Source organism: Dreissena polymorpha, chromosome 15, assembly GCF_020536995.1.
Source record: "Dreissena polymorpha isolate Duluth1 chromosome 15, UMN_Dpol_1.0, whole genome shotgun sequence".
NCBI lineage: Eukaryota > Metazoa > Mollusca > Bivalvia > Myida > Dreissenidae > Dreissena > Dreissena polymorpha.
The window spans coordinates 4,125,600-4,147,955 of NC_068369.1; the positions used below are offsets into that span (position 1 = coordinate 4,125,600).

Sequence of the window (22,356 nt, forward strand, 5' to 3'; positions counted from 1 at the left end):
ATTGGTTTTAAACCAAAATATGAATAAAGCACACAATTATTGAATGTCAAAAATGTGTTTATGTTATTCTATCCGTCTTAAGCTTTAAAATGATATATAGTTTGACCATATTGTACCACATTGAATGAAGAAAAACCAAAGCGAAGTTTTAATGAATTTTATCCCCCCCCCCCCCCCCCCCATGAACCTTAAAGTGACCGTCAACCACGAATGACGAAAAAAGAAAAGTTCTAAAATACCGTATTTTTAACAATTATTACTTTATATTGAATAAAATATCACGACTGGTATATTACATTACTTGAAAAAAGTTAACATTTTCAGTATAATTATTCGGTAATAGAATTTCGCAATGTCGTATCCAAAGTCCATCGCGAAAATAGGTGACATAACGATATACACCCTATAAATAACGCAAGTAGATTGATCACTACGCATGCACACTTTGCATTCCTGTATGGAACGCCATTACTGACTTCATATGACTGTTTTCGTTGTTTGCAGTACATTAATCAATATTTTCAGTGGAATATACATTATGCTTTGTGCAATTTTCTTTACGTTCGGTACAGTCGTCATTGTATGCAGTAGTTAAAGCATTACGCGAAGTAGTCACAACATTAAGTTCTGTCCAAACTTCTTGACGTTATGTACATTCAACATTATGTGTAGTAGTTTTATCATTATGCGCTGTGCAAACGTCTTTACGTTCGGTACATTCGTCATTACGTGCAGCAGTTACATCATTATGTGCAGTAGTAACAACATTACGTGCTGTGCAAACTTCTTTCCGTTCGGTACATTCGTCATGACTCATTATGTGTAGCAGTTTTAACATTACGCGCTGTGCAAACGTCTTTACGTTCGGTACATTCGTCATTACGTGCAGCAGTTACATCATTAAGTGCAGTAGTAACAACATTACGTGCTGTGCAAACTTCTTTCCGTTCGGTACATTCGTCACGAATGTACCGAACGTAAAGACGTTTGCACAGCGCATAATGATAAAACTACTACACATAATGACGAATGTAGCGAACGGAAAGAAGTTTGCACAGCACGTAATGTTGTTACTACTGCACATAATGATGTAACTACTGCACATAATGACGAATGTACCGAACGTAAAGACGTTTGCACAGCGCATAATGATAAAACTACTGCACATAATGTTGAATGTACCGAACGTAAAGAAGTTTGCAAAGCGCGTAATGTTGTTACTACTGCACATAATGATGTAACTGCTGCACGTAATGACGAATGTACCGAACGTAAAGACGTTTGCACAGCGCAAAATGAAATAACTACTACACATAATGACGAATGTACCGAACGGAAAGAAGTTTGCACAGCACGTAATGTTGTTACTACTGCACATAATGATGTAACTGCTGCACGTAATGACGAATGTACCGAACGTAAAGACGTTTGCACAGCGAATAATGATACAACTACTACACATAATGAGTCATGACGAATGTAACAAACGGAAAGAAGTTTGCACAGCACGTAATGTTTTTACTACTGCACATAATGATGTAACTGCTGCACGTAATGACGAATGTACCGAACGTAAAGACGTTTGCACAGCGCATAATGAAATAACTACTACACATAATGACGAATGTACCGAACGGAAAGAAGTTTGCACAGCACGTAATGTTGTTACTACTGCACATAATGATGTAACTGCTGCACGTAATGACAAATGTACCGAACGTAAAGATGTTTGCACAGCGAATAATGATAAAACTACTACACATAATGAGTCATGACGAATGTACCGAACGGAAAGAAGTTTGCACAGCACGTAATGTTGTTACTACTGCACATAATGGTGTAACTGCTGCACGTAATGACCAATGTACCGCACGTAAAGACGTTTGCACAGCGCATAATGATAAAACTACTACACATAATGTTGAATGTACAGAACGTCAAGAAGTTTGGACAGAACATAATGTTGTTACTACTTCGCGTAATGCTTTAACAACTGCATACAATGACGACTGTACCGAACGTTAAGAAAATTACACAAAGCATAATGAATATTCCACTGAAAATAATGATTAATGTACTGCAAACAACGACAACAGTCATATGCAGTCAGTAATGGCGTTCCATATTCCTGGGTTTACCACATTGCGATGATGATCAATCTACTTGCGTTATTTATAGTATGAAAATATGAAAACTTAACAACTTCTTTGAAGTAATGTAATACACCAGTCATGATAGTTTAATCAATATAAACTAATAATTGTAAAAATACGGTATTTTAGAACTTTTCTTTTTCGTCATTCGTGGTTGACGGTTCCTTAAAGAACTTTTTTTTTCAAATACTAGTATCTCAAGTTTTTGAAATACATTTGCAAAAATCTATAGTGCATAAAAGACAATTGTTCTTGCAGTTTGTGCTGATATCTTAAGGTATAAGAATAAATCCTTGAATACGTCTGAAATCGGTGACAAAATTTTAAGTTGCGTGAAGCATAACCGCCATTAAAGGGGCCTTTTCACAGATTTTGGCATTTTTTAACTTATTCATTAAATGCTTTATATTGATAAATGTAAACATTGGATCGTAAAAGCACCAGTAAAAAATCAAGAATAAAATTAAAAAAAGGAAAAGAACATTGTCCGGAGCAGGTTTCGAACCAGTGACCCCTGGAGTCCTGCCAGAGTCCAGAAGTAAAAACGCTTTAGCCTACTGAGCTATTCCGCCGAGTACACATTCTTGATGTATTTTATACCTTATATAAGCAATCTTCGTAGTTTCACAAAATTTAACGACAAAAACAGAACTCTCCAAATTATTCAATCGTTTCGCGTTGCAACGCTTTATAATTTTTAGGTTTTAAAATCGTCAAAAGATGCATATAATGACTATATTAGAGCATGGTAAATGTTCAGTATTACTGTTTCCTCACAAATATCAAAACTAAAACGAAAATTTGCGGATCTGAAACAACTTTTTTCAATTTTGTCAATTTACCAAAGCGTGAAAAGATCCCTTTAACCATGTACATGTACAACGTATTCAGTAAAAATGAAATTTTTTAACAAGAACACATGCTTATTAAATAAAGTAATTCTGATGTATATCACATTGCCATAAGCAGCATAAAAAAATCTTTGTTTTATGCACAAGTTGAATTTCTCAAAAAATCTTGTTAAAAAAGTTATTTGAAATAAAGCACCGCTTACATCTATTTAAGTCAAAAAGTGGAACCCCAAAAAGTCACGTGATCATGCATCATGTAGAAATGAAATTTTGTAATAAGTAGATGATGTAATAAGTAGATAGGCACATTATATTATTTGTAAAGTTGCAAAACTTGCTAAAAGGTACAAATTCGCTTAGATAGTACATACTGGAAGTAGTATGTTTATCCGTAGTATCGACCCTCTTAATTAATTCATACGAATTTTGGAAGTGAACAAATGCAAACACACGCATGTGGTATATGTCAATCTTAAGTTAAATGTATATTCTTGGACATGACAACGAAAACTGCATTTAAATCGGCTTTGTTTTGACAAAATACTGGCTAGACTTAGCTCACTGAAGTAATCTGTATCATGTACAATGGTTCTGATAATATCGGCCTGTCTGATTGGTTGCTAAGGTTTGTTACTATGCTCATATGCTTGTTCTAAATAATTTACCTTAATTGAAAAAAAAAAATCTTGCTCGTGTTGTTCTTAAAATATCTTTACATTTTATTTAAAATAAGCGGCATATAAAACATTTGGTAAGGCTACTATTAATCCATAAACAAACTAACATAAGTGTGTGTTACGTAATTTAACAAGAGCATCGCATAGCGGGTGCCAACGCTCGGCTTTGGGTGCAGTTTTGAATAAATGAAAGCTTGTCAGAAGTGACCTTGACCTTTGACCTAGTGACCCAAAAATGGGTGTGGCGTGTAGAACTCATCAAGGTGCACCTACGAAGTTTCAAAGTTGTATGTGGAAGCATTTTGATTTTAAGTGATTTTAAGGTTTTAGCACGACGCGGACGGCGGACGGCAAACGCCGGACAGCGGACGACGAGCTGGCTATGACAATACCTCGGGTTTTCTCCGAAAACAGCCGAGCTAAAAATCAAAGCATTACCCTGGAAAAAACATGACCTAATAGTCACGGATAACCATCAAATAAATTAAAACTACTAAAAATTGAACAAAACATTAACTGTCCAGCACGTCTTGGTGGTTTTTCGTTTAAGTAATTGATGCTATGAAGAGGGCCGATAATAAGAGAATAAGGGATACCATATTTGTATATTCATACCACTCAAACAGAAATCTTTTTTATAATTTTTGATAATAACAATCATAATTCCATCAATCAAAGATAACTCCACGCAGGTCAGTGGTTTCACCACAAACCACCCGGTTTTTGCTAAATTATATTTTAAAAAATGTTCTTGGGTCATGTTGACGGCAATGTCAAATTTGCAAGAATTTAAATGTATGTACATGTACGAGTGAATGTTTGATGAATGTGTACGAGTGAATGTTTGAATAATCTTTTAAATCGATGCTATACGTTGAACAAATTTGAATAACAAATGAGATATACATATCGAGTTTAATGTTCTCTTCAGCGCTTTTCCCATAAGCGCGAAATCACATTTGTACGATTTGTATAGTGTACGTTATGACCCCAAGTATGTATATAAACCGCGCTCTGGGAAAACCGGGCTTAACGCATGTGCGTAAAGTGTCGTCCCAGATTAGCCTGAGCAGTCCGCACAAGCTAATCAGGGACGACACTTTCCGCCTAAATTGGATTTTTGCTAAGAAGAGATTTCATTTAAACGAAAAATGTCATAACAGCTGAAAGTGTCGTCCCTGATTAGCCTATGGGGACCGCACAGGCTAATCTGGGACGACACTTTACGCACATGCATTATGCCCAGTTTTCTCAGAAAAAGACTCATATAAACGCGCTCTGTGAAAACCTGGCTTAACGCATGCGCATAAAGTATCGTCCAGTTAAGTTCAATGGCATGTTCTGCTTAGACTGGATTGTCGTTTTGACGAGAATTCCTTTACACGAAAAATTTCCTAAAAGACGAAATTGTCGTCCCTGATAAGCATGTGCATACTGGTTATCTAGGATGATAAGTTATGATTAAGTTGTTATTTACGAACATGCATTAAATCCGATTTTCCCGGAGCGCGGCTAATAAAGCACAACCCATGGCTGATAAACAACTAGGCTCTTGCAAACAACCCATTAACGTCATATCAGTATAGATTTACAGACGTACTTCGGACACCGTCGATGTAAAACATTGTATGCGTCTTAACTTAAATAATACATTCGTCATGTCCGCTTTGAAATAACCGAAACGCATTTCTAAAGTGAAAATGTTCACGTATCGGGTTTCTCCTTTGTTTGTAAATAAACAAATTTATTCATTGTTGTACACGCTTATTTGAATATTTTGTGTGCGAGCTTCAATCCGTTTATTTTAATTACAGGCCCATTTCTCTCAATTTAATGCAGTTTACTGGTCGGTAGCGCACTTTTTAACTGATCGGTAGAGCACTTAATGGTGTTTTTACTGCCACTTGTGATTTAAATATGCTGTTGTGCGTTGCCTTGAATTTAATAAATCTCTCATGTGGGCGTTGTGGCCAGTTTTTATTGTCTTACTCGGTTTAACATGCGTTTGATTTTAAGTTCATCCAAACATAACGAAAGGACGGTCAACATGTAAACTATGTTGTTTCATATCTGTATTTACATGATGATGACTCTCGGCGCTACTAGTAGACAGGATGTACTATAAAAGGCACTGATTGAGTAGCTGCAAATCGTGAATATATATAATTTAAAGACAAGCATTTGGCTTCAATGAAATTACAAATTGATGCAATTGTATCTTACGCGCAAATTTCTTCATTACCTTAATGTTTCCAATATTAAAACTGATACATATTCTAAGATGTTATTATCGTGTTCAGGTCTTAAAAAAAGAATAAATCAATTCTCTAGTTTTTCACTAATTATTAAGTACTTATATGAAGAATTTAATTAAATTAGTGTTTAAATTAGTGTTTTCACTACCTACTGCAGACTAAAATAATCGATCGAATGCTGGTGTGCATTTAAACTGATCGCGCAGATATAAGAATACATGTCGTAAAATAATGGGAAAACAAGGCATACACTGTTGGATGTAAGAATCAATTATAGATGTCAGTGAAGTGTAAAGCAAACTGCTTACATATTAAACAGTATTGTGCACGTTTTGTTTTGGTTTAGTATTATTTGTGAAAAATGTTTGGATATTTCATCATTTATTATACATAAAATGGAGTAAACTTCCTGAAAACAACGAAGGAATTATAACAAGACGGATACAAATGTGTAAATGTACTGTGTTTGTGCTTTTTTACCAGAGCAATAGTAAAATAAATCCTGGAATTTGTATACTTCCTAAACAGACTCAACGAAGAGTAAAACATTAAAAAAAGTCACCATGGCGTCCGATAATTCGCACCGCCATGAAGGCGGTCCCTTGGAGCGCAGTCATATGAAGGAAATGATTCTTAGGAACGCCCTGGAGAGCGCCGCGCTGATCAAGACGTCCAAGCACCTGGAAAGTCAAAGGCGAGCGTTCGTACGTCAGAGCACGCGCGACGAGGACGAGATGCGCAGTCTGCTGGGTCGTCTACAAATGGGGCAGCCGTTGGTAACCAATGGCGACGCCGTCAGCGACTCGGCCCACTACACGTGTACTGAGAGCGTTAACGGCATGGGTAAGAATCAGTGCAAAAACAAGTGCACATATGAACAACTTCCACCTGTCTACAACGTTCACTCTGTACATTTATCTTGACTGACCGCTGGTCTCAGGTGGGACTGTATTCATTAAGTTCATAAGAGGTTTCATATGTTTAAGCTGTGGAATTTGCTTAAGAAAAGCAACACATTTCGGTATAAAGCGCCAATTTTGCATTTTATAGAGATGTTGTTTTTCTTCCAAGATAATATACCTATATCCGGTCCGACTAGCTCAGTTGGCAAAGTGCTGGGCTATAATTCGCGGGTTGAAGTCCCAGCCTGATATCATTTCTTGTGTGGTAAAAGGAATTCAAATTATTTATACGGCCATTTTCCCATCGGTCGTAAGTCTCAATTTACTGGCATACGTATGGGCGTTTATTACTGTTATACAAGTTAACTCAGGGAAAGGGTCTTGGAAGGTTATCTGAATGCAGTGATATGAACGAAAGACTGATGAAAACGGCAATAAATCTAAATAAATGAACAGACAACTTAGTATATATTGCAATTCAGGGGGGTTTTTTACTAAGAAAGTGACGCCGATAATCGGCGTCTTCCCCTACCAGAATTTTTCCCCCAAAACTACCATTTCCCCTCCAAAAATAAAATTTTTCACCAAAATACATGTATAATATTTTACCCTCAAAGAAATCTTTTTTTCTTTCTTTTGGGAAGTCGACACTTATACCTCAGTCACAAATAGAGACCGATCGCCGTCCGATCAGCGGCCGATGTATTTTTCCGCTCATCGGGCTGGCGACCGGGCGATGATCGCACAGGCATCGGGTCATTTTGTTGCATCGGGCGGCGTCCGGATTAATTTTAAGTCTCACTTAAAATTTTACCCGACGTCGGGCCCGGGAAGGAATCGTATTGAGATGGTAAAAAGATCGGACGATCAACGCACGGTTATCGCCCGGCGATCGCCCGACATCGGATTCATCGTACGCGTATCGGCAAAAATCAAGATATTTCACAGGGACGTATACATCGGCCGGCGACCGTCCGATTGCCGGAGGGCCTCCGCACGATGCCCGACGGACGCCGGACGATGTTCGTTATAATACACGTACACTGAAGCCGATGTCGGGCGCACGCCGGGCGATAACCGTTCGTTGATTGCCGATCTTTTATCGATCTCAACTCGATTCCTTCCCGGGCCCGATGTCGGGTAAAACAAACTTTGATATAAAAAATTAATCCGGACGCCGCTCGATGCTACAAAATGACCATGCGATCATCGGCCGGCGCATGCCCGATGAGCGGAAAAAAACGTTTTAAACTTTGTCACACATCGGACGGCGGACGGCTCCGACGTGTCCAGTCTTCCCGATGCCTGGAGATCGGACACATCGGCCGGCGACCGGGTTATTTGTGACTGAGGCATTATCCTATTTGTACCATGTACAACGATCTCGCTCTCTCTCTCTCCCGACGAACACTCAAATCTGGGAATCCCAGTGATTCTATATATAGCTCTTAAATTACGTCATGGAAACCGGGCAACTAATCGTATTAATCATGTGACTATTTTACTGGATTCCGGTCTTGCGCGAGAAGGTCGATTCGTCAATTAATTACCGGAAACCAGTCGAGTTTTCATCCGGGTTATGTGAAAGCCAAGATGGGTATAAACGTTAAAACAGAAAAAAAGTCTCACAATAGGCATTCATACACGAACAAAATAAAACGTTCGGACTCGGAAAATATTAATTGCGTTGACGCATTTTTTAAGAATGAATCATCAAAAACCGTTGAAACCCAGCAGGATTCGGAGGTACATGTAATCAACATCGATTAATACTGTCGGATTATTGTGAAAGTGAAAGTAGACAATCGGCAGCTGCCGCACCTTTCCCTTCCAATACTGTAGCAGATCTAGATCGTCAACACATTCATCATGAAATTGAAATCACAATATTGAAATCGTTCCCCGGCCCCAGCTGAAAACATTTCCCATTATTAGATCTACCCCTGCAACTTTATTTAGGACTTTGACTTTAATATCATACTTGTTCATGTGTTTAAGAACAAAAAGGTCAGAGACATGTCTCTTTCTAAAAAAAAACTGAAGTCTGTAGGCGAGTTATAGACATTGAAATGAACAGTTTTTAAAAACCTGAAGTCTGTAGGCGAGTTATAGACATTGAAATGAACAGTTTTTATTTTTTCCCCAAATATGTCTTTTTCGCGCTCGATTTTCCCCTTTTAACCAGCGTCCAGCGTCTTCCCCTTTTTCTAAAAAAAACCTCTGCAATTATTTTAAAATGTCTTCGTAACGAGTAATGTGCTAGTAATCGGGGAATTAGCAAACGTTTACAATATATACTACACAGCATCCAAGTAGATAACCATTTATAATTTTTTTTCATGAACAAAGAGTTACACAAATGTAGCCATCCAAATATGCATTCCTGAAGTGTTCATTAAATTCATATTTCATTCACGAGGGTGATTAAATAAAGTTTCTTAGGCCACAATAAATTGATTTGCATATTACGCGGTTACGTTTTTTTTAAAGTTGATAATGTTAAGTATGCATTATGTGCTTGAAGCAAATAAGCGTGGATATGTTCCCGTATAACAAAACTGTTTACAAATTTAAAAGCCAGTGAAATAAAGATGTTTCGGGTATTAATTTACTGAAAGATCCGTTTCATACAACAATGTTAGTCGAAGGTCGGTAAAAGTTTAATGATGCCGACAGAGTATTGAATGAAGGATTTTAGTAAATAAGACGTAACCCTATACGGCTGGTATTGTATAGGCGATTGAACAAATGATTGAAATACAATTTAAACTTTATCAAGCAATTAGGAATTTGATACTTAATTTTCGGAACAATTGAACCGTTTTCAGATATAGAAACTTTGTCTGACTGAGCATTCGAAAAGTGGTATTAGAAGTCCGATAAGAATTTGCGAACTTAAATATAAAAGAATTTAAAGCAAGTGGTTTATTTTAATTGATTATAAAGTTAATGGCAAAATTTGCCTGTTGTTATGTAAATTATTATTTAATAAACACAAAATATGCTTCGTTGTCAAGTTAAGGATACATATATACGTTGTCCGTGTTCTAGTAAAACACTTTACAACATTTCATACCGTGTTTTAACAGTTTACAGTTTCTTTGAATATACAGTAGACAATAAGCCCATGAGTATACATGAGATGTCAATACAATACAAAGGCACAGGTCATTCAAGTTATAAACATAAAAAATAAACCGGAACATTGTCAACAAATATTGGGTATTTTAGAGAAGACAATATACAGCGAGATGCGGTTCATAAATATATACCAACAATCCTGCCCAAATAATAATATGTATTATAAGTATTTCTTATTTCCCATGCTTAATAAAAAATAAAAATAGGTAATTTTTTACAATATTACTATTTCGAGAATAAACTGGTTTATCGTTCATTTGTATCCTCATTTTTAAATATTGTCGTGGCTAATAACAGTTAAATGTCGTGGCTAATAACAGTGAAATGTCGTGGCTAATAACAGTGAAATGTCGTGGTTAATAACAGTGAAATGTCGTGGCTAATAACAGTGAAATGTCGTGGTTAATAACAGTGAAATGTCGTGGCTAATAACAGTGAAATGTCGTGGTTAATAACAGTGAAATGTCGTGGCTAATAACAGTGAAACGATTCAAGTTAAAGGATCTTACTTTTTGTACGGTTACTTTGGTTGCAAACGTATGATTATGCCGATTAATAGTGAGTCGATTATTAAGGTTTTAATTGATAAAGTTAGCAATGCCACATATTTGTTATAACGAATGTAAGGCGTTAGTATCTATTACCGACGTCTTTATTTTTTGCTGACGACCCTTTGTTTTGCTGTTGCCATTTGTATTTTCAATCATTTATGAATAATATTCCCTACATTAACCTTACGATATAAAGAAATGAATTAGGCATATAGATTTGGACGATATCTACAATTAAATACCTTTATATAACTGGGAAATTTCCGTGAAGTAAAGCCTAAGTTACAAGAAAAATTAATCGACCTATTAAGAAGCACAATGCTTTGGAGATTCTAGTAGAAACAAATAAATGTTGGTAAGTTGTGTGATTGTTGCCGTATTAACATTATTTATCATCAGTATAACCTTCATCACAGCGTTCTCTTGTTGTTTCTAGTTCTTACTATTAAGTTTCACGATCGCTTATAAGAAAAACAAGTTCTGTCACTGAAAGTGCCCAATTCTAACGAAGTTCGATTTTTACCAAATAGTCTGACATTGGACCTTTAGGAAACACGCTCGTGTTATTTATATGATATCTTATCTCTTTTGATATCTGGCATGTGTTACAATCAGCTTTATACCAATTACTAGTATTATGCTTTGCACACAAAAATAAACAAATGGCAATTACTCAAAAAATAAATAAAGAGTTCTGGTTCTTCTACTTCGCATCCCATCTATAAGTCGTTTATCATTATATGAATTTCATTTAAAAACCATTAATACTTTTCTTAGTTTTGATCTGCAATATGAAATTTTACCAAGACAATGGGCGCTGTTAGTAAATACCAAGGGAAATAACTCGAAAAATATTGAAGATATCGCTTACCATGTAGTTCCTGCACTCTGCAATTGCAAACAATGCCTTCTGTTGATCTAAGAGAAGTTTCATCATAATTCATTAGTAACGGTCCAAGCAAGAAGCGGATGGGCTGACGGACGCAAGAACCGACGGACGATGCGATTTTTACCGGAATATGTCTCTGAAGGGAAGCAAAAAACGTAATACTAAAAAATATATGGACACGCTGTTTTCTTAAATGCGCCATGTTTTGCAGATGAAACTGACGGCTATATGGACCGGGTAATCTCAAGCACAACATCCGAAATAAATGGCGTTCCGTTCCATTCATGTCAGGAAGTTGCTTCGTCAAATCCATATCCGGTCACCATATTGCCAAGATTTGGTGGAACGCCTTCACGAAAACTGCCTGTGGTCAGTACTCGAGGTAACTCGTTATAACGCTATTAAAAAGTCCACGTAATGGGGTTTCCATTCGTCTTCTGTCATGCTTTTATGTAGTACAATACGAGCCCTTTATCCGGTCAAGTTTTCGCAAAGGCTTATGTTTATAATGCTAATACTCAAAGAAACATTGTATTATGATATTTAAACGCAATACTACCATATGTTGTAGTTCCCATATGGTCAAGACGTAAGTCAATAGAGTATGAAGATATCCAAGATTCCCTTACTTCTATGAGATCGTCTGCTACATCGTCTGTAATTTCCACCAACCAACGCGTCTCTGGTTCAACGTCTTGCCTCTTACGCGAGAGCGCAAGATCAGGCGATTGGCTGGCCAGTCCGGAAGCCATTTCGTCCGTCAGGCGCATGCGCAAATCGGTCACTTCGCAAGCGCAACGGAAGTTGTTACGAAAACCAAGCACCGACTCGCAATACTCGAACGAGTCGTTGACTGGTTCCGGAACTTCGTCGCCCCTCTCACGATCCCGAAATAACTCGCTTAAAGAGCGAAAGCGACACGATTCGGTACATGATGGCGAGATTTCTCCCAGAAATACTAGATCATCGCGCCATGGTGGGTCTCTAAAAGAGCGAAAAAAAAGTCAAACAGACACCGGCAATATTAAAATTCGTAAACCGATTGCAAGATCCTACTCAACACTGTCAAAATCTCCTGGCTATGGCGACGGATTCGGGTTCGACAGGGTTTCCGAAATATTGAGCACGGACATAGCGAGAGATCGACCTGTAGATAAGTACTCAGACTCAGAAACCACACGGAATAAAAGCCTGAAGCGAGCCGGGGCATGTAACAAAGGTCATCGCGCGGTCTGTCGAGTGTCGAGCAATGAGTCCAATATTTCTAACGACAGTGATGTGGTTAATAGCCCCGAATAAACATCTCCAAAAGTGTGTGGTATTTTGAACAGCTCCAAACGTGTGTTTTATTTATTTTTTTCATTTAATAATCGTATTTCATGTTTTTTCAACCTGGATTACGTTCATTTAATTTACATATTTGCATCTGTGTTTTGAAATAAAATGACAGTCACGAGCGTTTAACTTAATTGACATTGAACTACATTATAACAGACACGCATATATAATATATATATTTACAGACAATAAAGCAGGCGTATTAATCAATCGGAATGCGGTTGGAGTTATGTTACTGTTTCAAGCTGTACATAGATTGAATGTCAAAGTCGTTGTCCACACTCTTGTTTTCTTCAATACACTTCGCTGACCCATGGTGACACAAATCTTGATCAAACGAGTGTGAATGTTGTTGGCTCGATTTATATTACACTGTGTTTCGCTAATTTCGTGTAGGCATTTTACTGCTGCTTAAGTATCTGTGACAGACAATTTAAGTTATATAATTGTCATGATTGATTAGCAACATTTGAGGATTTAACGTTGGCGTGTAACCCTTGTTTGTAGAAAACTTTTTTGTTAGCCAACTAAACGGACTTGAATTTTGCATTTTAAATATTGTCAATGTCATGATACAGTTATCGCATACAATACATATGTATCAATACATATGTATTAGGAAAATTCAATACAAGCCACAGGACGATTTGTTTGTTTGTTTTTATTCATTAGCATATATAACTTACAAAACTTACCGAACAGATTAATAAAGTGTTTCGTCATCATGTCATTACGAAGCGGAACGTTATCGTTTTTCCGCATGCGCACTCGGACGCGAGGTTCCGAGCGGATGTCAAATAGACGACCGGGCACGAATCGCTCGGACCCTTCTTTGAAGTCAGTTAGGTATGCGTCATCTGTTGTTTAGACAAAAAAATAAGGTTTTCATAAGTTTTAATTTATAATTTCAAAAAAAAGACTGGTTTGAAATTAATATAATCAGATTAATTTTGGTACCTCATAATGAAGCATTTTGCAGACATAAACGAATAAAACACTACTTGGAAATAGGTTTGATGGTAATACCGGGTACATACTATTTGGATATACCATATAATATTTAAAGTGATAATAATGGTTATTATTATGGTTATTCGTTTAAAGAATTGTAACACACTAAATTGTATTTAATGTGTGTTCGTGTGGGTAATGGACTATACATTGTTAACCTTTTGTTTTAAATGCAGCTTCAATTTAACCCATGACTGGCAATCGGAGAAAACGCCGTCCCAATGTTTCGGTGAAATGTTACTTTACGAGTACCTTGCTGACGTCACTTTCTCTGTGGGTGTCGGGTTGCAGAAAGTCGAAATGAAGGCGCACAAGTTTATGCTTGCGAGCAGAAGCGCCACTTTCTTTTCAATGTTTTGTGGAACGGAAACTGCCAATAAAAATGACGTCATTTCGATAGATGAAGTCGAGCCAGACGTCTTCAGAAAGCTTTTAAGGTAAAACCATCGTAAACTTCATGTGTGTAATTTATTGATTTCGTGCTGTTACTTCTTACATATATCTGTCTAAACTGGGTAACTTGGTACAATGCCGTGTCTTACATTGACGATGGTAGTATGAACTTCTTCACTGAATCTATGATTGTACTTAGTTGTTTAATATTATGTATTCGACTTATCATGCGTATTTGCTAATTATAAGTACAATCGTTCTCTTGCTATTTGACACAGTTACTGCTAACACATGAACCTCTTGCTCCGTGATGCAAACATTGCTTTACAAATAAACAACGATGTTTCGAAGTCGTTGGGACCTTCAAAAGTAGTTCGCAAAAAAAGTTCGAAGTCTATGGTGTACTAGATACGTGTTAACAGTATCGCATGCATAACTACTAATGTGCATTTTGATATCTAATCTCATCTTCGCCTGTGGTCCCGTCTGGGACATAGGCCGCCAACCAGCTTTCTCCATGCGTCTCGGTTCTTGCCGGGTCTCTGTAGCTGCCCCATATCTTGCCCATCTGCTTGGCATCTGCATCCAGGTCTTGGCGCCAGGTGTTTCTATGCCACCCTCTCTTCCTTTTCGCTTGGGGATTCCAGGTGAGTGATAGCCTTGTAGTATTGGATGCATGCTTGCGAAGGGTTTGGCTTATCAATCTTCAACGTCTCTGAAGGATGTCTTCTTCAACTGGTTGCTGATTTGTTCTTCTCCGTAATTTTTCGTTGAATAACTCGTCTGCCCGGCGGATTTGAGGACCTTCCTGCTGCAGGTGTTGATGAGGACCTGTATTTTCATTATAGTGTTGACAGTGGTTTTTCATGTCTCTGCTCCATAGAGGAGTATTGGCTTCACGATGGTATTGAAGAGCTTAATCTTGGTGGTGATGCCAATTGCGCCGGATCCTCAGATGTTCTTCGGCTGATGGAAGGCTGCTCATGCTTTACCAATGCGGTTTTTAACATCTGCATCCGTTCTTCCATGGTTGTTCACAATGCTGTCGAGATAGGCTAAGCTGTCCACCTCATCCAGCGCCTCGTTTGGAACTGTGATTGGTGTGTTGTTGGATGTGTTGGTCTTGAACACCTTGCTCTTCCCACTGTTGATGGTGTAGGCAAGTCTAACTGAGTTGTCCACCGCCATGTTATCTGTTCTTTCATCTGTTTTATGGCTGTGGGAGAGAAGAGCCAGAACATCGCCAAAGTCGATGCCTTCCAACTGATTCCAAAGTGTCCACTGGGTTCCGTTCTGCTTCTGAGCCGTCGAGGTCTTCATGACTCGGTCTATAGCCAGCAGGAACAGGAAAGGTGAGAGTAAGCAGCCTTGTCTCACTCAAAGGCGTCGGTGAGCTGTTTGGCATGAGCGATTATGCGTGTCATCCCATCATTTGACTTCCTGATGATGTTGGTGATCTTTCCTGGCGTCCCGTAGTGTTTCAAAAGTATTCAGACCGTTTCACGGTTAATGCTGTCGAATGCCTTTTCACATTCAATGAAGTTGACACACAGGGGCTAATTCCACTCCAGGTTTCGCTCCAGAATGATGCGCAGGGTTGTGATCTGAACCGTGCACGATCTGTCTTTCCGAAAGCTAGCTTGTTGTCCACGGAGCGGGTCTACTTCGTCTTTCATTCGGTTCAGCAGGATGCGATTAAACAACTTTCCTGTGATGGAAAACAGCGTGATTTCTCGGTATATGGAGCAGGAACTGAGATCGTCTGTGTTGGGGTGCTTTAATACGTATCACTCTTTCCAATCTGGTGGAATTTCTCCTTCTATCAACATCTTGCTGAAGAGCGGGTAGAGTAACTCCACACTAGTCTCGTCGTCTGCCTTAAGCGATACTGCCGGTATGCTGTCGTGTCCTGCAGATTTTTCGTTTGTCAATTGCTTGATTGCGCTGCTGATCTTTTTCTCCGTGGGAGCGCCGCACTTGATTGGCATATCGCTTGTAGCTGGCGGAACTTTCGGTGCGTTCGCAGGAGATGGCCTGTTAAGTAGCTCATTCAAGTGCTCAATCCACCTCTTATTCTGCCCTTCGCCATTTGCTATTACCGGTACTCCATTATTTGTGTCCCTTACTGGCCTCCCTGGCTTATCAAACTTGTCTGTTAATCTCTTGGTGATGGAGTACAGATCCTTAGTTCTGTTCTGATAGGCTGCCTCGTATGCAAGCGTCTCTATGAAGTTCCGTTTGTCTGCTCTAATTCTTCGCGTGACGATCCTTTTAACTTCGGTGTACTTTTTTGTGCTTTCACCTTTGCGGCTCGTGTTCTGCTGTTATTGACACGTGCCTTCTTTTATCTTCTTTCTTCATCTTTCGGAAACGTCTCTGCTGATATCCACTCATTGAGGGTGTACGACTTGGAGCCCAGTTATTCTTGACATGTTGAGGTCACTGCTACGTTCAGTTTCTGCCACCTCCGTTCCTGCGTCTCTTCTTCAAGCAGCTCTTTTAGGACATGGAACTTGTTAGAGAGAGTTGCCTTGAACCTTTCTTGCTTCAAGGTGTCTTTCAGCCTAGCAGTGTTGTTACGCTGGCATTGGCTTGGCCCCCTGTCCAACTCTGCATCAGCTCCAGTTTCAATCGGGCGACAAAGGGAAAAATGGTCCGAAGCCACGTCTGTTCCTCTCTTGACACGTACACCCTTAAGAGAGCTACGAAATTTCCTTGCGATGCACAGTTGGTCGATCTGGTTCTCCGTTGACAGGTCAGGTGACAACCAAGTTGCATTGTGTATCCTTCTGTGATGGAAAAGACTTCCTCACATGACCAGGTTACTTGTGACACACATTTCGGCGAATCTCCTCCAGTTGTCGTTCATCTCGCTTAACCCTTGTTTCCCGATAATCTCATCATATCCTAGGTTGTCACTGCCGATCTTGGCGTTGAAGTCGTCCATAAGAATGGTATTTTTTCTCTTCGTTCTGTCTTGCATCATTTTGCATGATTGTTGACAGTCTGTTGTAAAATGTGTCCTTCTCGCCCTCTTCACTTTCGTTCGTCGGGGCATAGCACTGGATTATGTCCACATTTATCCTCTTCTTTGTAAGAAAAGAGGTCGTCATGATCCGTGGTCCGTGCGCCTCCCATCCGATTTGCGCTCTCTGTGTCGACTTGGAAAGCATCAGGGCTACTCCCTGGGTGTGTGCTGCATCCTCCTGCTCATGCCCCGAGAACAACAGTAACTCATCGGAAGTAAGTCGCTTTTGCCTAGAGCCAGTCCATATTGATTCACTGATCCCTAGGATGGTGAGGTTGAACTTCCTTATCTCTGAGGCCACTGTTGATGTCTTTCCGGTCGCGTACATGGTTCGGACATCCCATGTACCGATGGTGGTTGTGGTCCTGGTGGAGATGATGGTCTTCGGCCTGATGGCTTCCAGTTGACACTGGCTTTCACCGTCCGGCGTCATACGTTCTGCAGCTGGAGGCACACCTTCTCCCATGTCCGTGATGTCTGTTGTTATTCTGTTTGGCGTTTCTGTAGCAATTAAGGTTTCAACAGGGTATGATAGCTAGCCCTACGCCAAACTCTTCTCCTTTTCAGAGCGGGCTTTGGGCCGTCCTTGGAGGAGTTATATTGATATGAAGGTTGTTAAAACAGATAGTATACAAATCGAGCCAAAAAAGGATTAACCACTTGAAAATTCGTTATAGCATATGCCAATAAAATATTATGATTAAGCCCATACCTCATTCAGCACTGATTTGATAAGACTGCATGAAAGGCGCGAACTCACTACCAGCGATGAATACCAAGGTGCGAGTTCGAAATGAACAATGATGAAAATGTGAGAAAAGCATTCTTGGGGCCGAAAGTATAGTTCCAATTAGAGACTAACCTTATTACACAGTTCGAATTAACGATGAAAAAAACAACTAAAGAAGTAAAATAATCCGACCGAGAGAATGGTTCGAAATAGCTATTTAACTAGGTTCAAGACAGCAGTGTTCAACTTCATTTGGTGCCAACACCTTTTTGTTAACTCCATTTTTTTTTTCAAACAGACACAAAATACAGCATTTATGCAGAGCATCTAGCCATATAACCTACGTATTATTATTTTTTAATAAAACATACGTTTACCCGGTATGTATTGTTGCGATGAAACGTTATATTGCATGTTATAATTTTAAACTATTTACTTTGAAAACACTGTATGCTTACTTTGTTCACTCGGGCTTTGTCCTTCTTGATGCATTGTTTAACCCATTTAAGCCTAGTGGACTCTCCCATCCTTCTAAAATGGATCAATTTATTTCCAAAATTAGGGATGTCTAGCATATTTATTTTTATATTTAGAAAATTTCTTACAGAAATTCCTTTCAGCAAACAGCCTAGACCCTGATGAGGCGCCGCATTATGCGGCGTCTCATCTGGGTCTACGCTGTTTGCCAAGGCCTTTTTTCTAGACGCTAGGCATAAATGGGTTAATATATAAAACGTGAAATCCCACAGATTAAATGTTGGCAGATACATTTACACAAACGAAGTGGACATCACCACGAAGTCTGTGACGGCGCTCTTGCACGGGGCCAAGCGGTTCAAGTTGGGCGGCCTGGTGGAGCTGTGCAGCCGGAAGTTGGCGGAGGGAATCGCGCTGGACACGGCTTGCACGCTGCTCGAGCAAGCGCATCAGTACCAGGAACCCACGTTGGAGGTATACATTAGTGAAGGCCTTTATTCTATTATATGTATTTAATTACGTTACATTACCGGTACATTACATAAAATTGCATAACATTGCATTACATCACGTATGTATTCAACATTCACTTTTAAGTCGGGTTTCCGTGAAGTGGAAACATGCACGTTTTCGGCAGGGAATATTGTGAAAAAAATGACACAAATGAACTTTAAAGGACATTCGATTATCTGGCCAGTAAACAGAAGACGGGTGTTAAATAATAATCACATGGCAAATATATATGGATATCTGTTTGCAAACAGATGGAACGATATGTGCCTCTCCTTTTCAGATGGATATAAAGAGCTTTTGTACGTACTTGTATATATAATGAATGTATGGAACAAAATTGTGAAATTAAATATAAAAAATATAATAATTTTACTATAAACACTTTGGTTTTGTGTTGACCGTCTAAATGCGCGAACTCGAAGCACATTTTAGCATACTTCGGATAGTGCATGACAGAACTCCGGACGATGACACCTTACAATGAACCTGGAAAAATAGAAGTAGGAAAAAGGAGTAAAGTGTATCAGTTTGCCGAGTACTGTCGCACAACAACGCAACAACTTGTACCTTGTTGAATTACCATTTAAACAAGTCGATATGTTTAAATGTAAATAAAAAAAATTGCGATATCGGCAAAGTCCCATTGGTCGATTATCTCCATCAACGGAATACAATTATATTGATATGGTCACCGCGGGTAAATTGATATGGTCACCGCTGGTATGTTGATATGGTCACCGCGGATATATCGATATGGTCACCGCGAGTATATGGATATGGTCACCGCGGGTATATTGATATGGTCACCGCGGGTATATTGATATAGTCACCGCGGGTAAATTTCTTCCAGCCTGCCGTATTCACATAAAATTAAGAAACTTATATTGCAGTGACGGCCATAATTGGCTATATCCATCAGTAAGGCACTTTGCGCAATAAATTGAAGGCATTAATTGCAGTCCCAAATTAAACGCAATTCATCAAGGTTAGTATATGAAATCAAATAATTTTTTTATTGCCTGTATACTATATGGGTTTTCATGAAATTAATAATTTAAAAAGGAGCATTTTTATAACCAAATGTCTATAGTATATCTTTCCTCTACCCGTATGATTTATAGTCTAATTAAGCTCGACTGGGAATTGTAGGCTCAGGTAATACTTAAAAGTACCATAGGGTTTAAAAATTTACTAAAAAAATGCACAGGAGTATGACCGGGCCTTTAAGCGTAATTTTAATACCCGGTGTACATTGTAGTATACGTTAGAGTACCCGGGGGTACATTTAAGTAGTACCTGAGCCGAAAACGACCAATGGAGCTCTAATTAATGTATAATGTTAACTTGACTTTATTGCCCGGCGTATAACTAGGAAAAGGTCAAACTAAGCCACTGAGATACACTGCGTATATGTCTACAGTAAATGACACGGTCTTACAAAAAAACAACATTATATCTTATTATATTGACACATCTTTTTTTATTTATTGCAGCAAAGCTGTCTCGACTTTATATACAAGAACGCCCATACGGTCCTGACGTCACCACAGTTCAGCTCTCTGTGTCCTCAGTGCCTGACGAAGGTTCTAGAATCCGACGAGCTCCGCGCAGACGAGAGTGTCGTGTACAAAGCCATGCTCACGTGGGCGTCAAGAGCGTGCAATAAACAGAAACTTCCGGTCAACGGCGATAGCTTCAACCGAGTTCTTGGTAAACTAAAATACCTTGTCCGCTTTCCGGTGCTCGATATAGACTTCTTTAGCAAACACGTCACTAACGACGGCATCTTGACGAAAGACGAAGTGATCGAAGTATTCAAGTACCTCCACAGTAGAACGGCGCCAAATCTTGGACGGTTTATTACAAGACGCCGAGCAATGACGCGTGCTTATAGGTTTGACGTCAGTTCGGGCGCATGGAACGTCGGGAACGTTTTCTGTGACGCGATACAGTTCCAGAGTTCAAGAGAAATCGTTCTTGATGGCGTAATAATCTACGGGTGTTACATAGGGGAGGCATCGTACGACGTTTCCGTTAGAATTCTCGGCGAACGCCATCAGCTTATTGTTCAGTGCGACTCCGAACTTCAAACGAGTGCTAAAACAGAATTGTATGACGTATTGCTCAACAATGGCGTCACACTGAAAGCGATGACATGGTACACAATAGTTCTCTACATGGAAGGCCCGCAGACGAAGCGAGGCGTTTGCGGTAAGAACATGATATACTGTGAGCAGGTGCAATTCTTTTTCAAAACAAGTATTCTCACGCAGAATTGCACCACGGAGCGAGAGGGGCAGATTCCAGGTATCATCTTCCATTGATAGTGTGCTTGTCGAGTTAATAAGGCTGTGTCGCGCCTTATGTAGCAATCGGGATGGCAATATTGGTAACCCAGAAGGCCTCAGCAACAAATTTACTTCTAAAGACTGATTTTGAAATGTAACTGCAAGTTCCTGGCCCCGATTTCTCGAAAATGATTAAAGCATGTTTGAACATGGTGTGTATGTGTGTATTTTGAAGTTGATCCGCGCTTGAGGCTGCATTACGTGTGGACCCAAAGTGTGTTCCAGCACTACTAACTTATTAAGTTTCTAGACTATATTTATACGTTGGAACAAAAAAAAATGAAATAAAGATGCAATTTACAGCAGTTTGAACGAATCACGATTTGAATTATTTATTATTATATATTATATAAGGGGGCGGAGGTATCGGAAAACCCCACCTGTCCCGTGAGGTGACCACAAACCAAGCTCATAACTCAGGCCGGGTCGCCTAGGAGAGTGGCGCGTGAACCAACCGCTGCACTAGCCATGCTGCTCACTTTTTATTATTTTAAACAATGTAAACAAATGTTTCCTTTTTATTATATTACAAGCTTAAACTGCAAAATATAAATGGAGTGTACAACATTAAACTGTCTTAACGACTTCAGTCAGATATGCTTAAAACCGAATAAAGAATTTTCGAGAAATCGGGGGCAGCATTTCATTTCGATATTACAATATGCATGTATACCTATATGTTGCGGTTGTTATAACTGCTAGGCTTAATTGTCCGATAGTTTATTTCGAAATATCCTTCTCTGAGTTTCCTAGATACAAGAGCGCGAGAGACAGTTCCGGGGCTTTAAACTATACATACAAATATTGAACAAAAACACTCTCCGCGATCAAATGATGTTTATACTGTATAAAGTTAAAACTTAGTGTCGACTTAGCATGCTGACCATTAAATGCGTGTGTATTTTTAGTTTTCGAGTTTGTTGGTTCAGTTCATGTATATCTACATCAAAGACTATGAAAAATCGTATACACGTGTACATTGTACAGCTTTAAGCTTAAACCAAATCGCCCTCCTTGGTGCAAAATGATACAATGTGATATTGAAATTAAATGTCACATGGTACCTTTTGCACCAATTTGGTGAAATAGTGTTTAGAGC

The 22,356-nt window shown here is 39.0% G+C and overlaps 2 protein-coding genes across 2 annotated transcripts; both read left to right on the forward strand.

The window, feature by feature from the left end:
• Window positions 1–6,264: 6,264 nt before the first annotated feature.
• On the forward strand, window positions 6,265–13,249 carry LOC127860864 (uncharacterized). Its single transcript, XM_052399164.1, has 3 exons — window positions 6,265–6,779; window positions 11,631–11,801; window positions 11,991–13,249. Exons 1-3 carry the CDS (start codon window positions 6,500–6,502, stop codon window positions 12,716–12,718), a joined length of 1,179 nt encoding a protein of 392 aa, XP_052255124.1. The 5' UTR covers window positions 6,265–6,499; the 3' UTR covers window positions 12,719–13,249.
• Window positions 13,250–13,965: 716 nt separating this feature from the next.
• Window positions 13,966–21,573, forward strand: LOC127860639 (BTB/POZ domain-containing protein 6-like). The gene is made up of 3 exons (XM_052398864.1): window positions 13,966–14,205; window positions 18,684–18,870; window positions 20,403–21,573. Exons 1-3 carry the CDS (start codon window positions 14,003–14,005, stop codon window positions 21,231–21,233), a joined length of 1,221 nt encoding a protein of 406 aa, XP_052254824.1. The 5' UTR covers window positions 13,966–14,002; the 3' UTR covers window positions 21,234–21,573.
• Window positions 21,574–22,356: the final 783 nt, after the last annotated feature.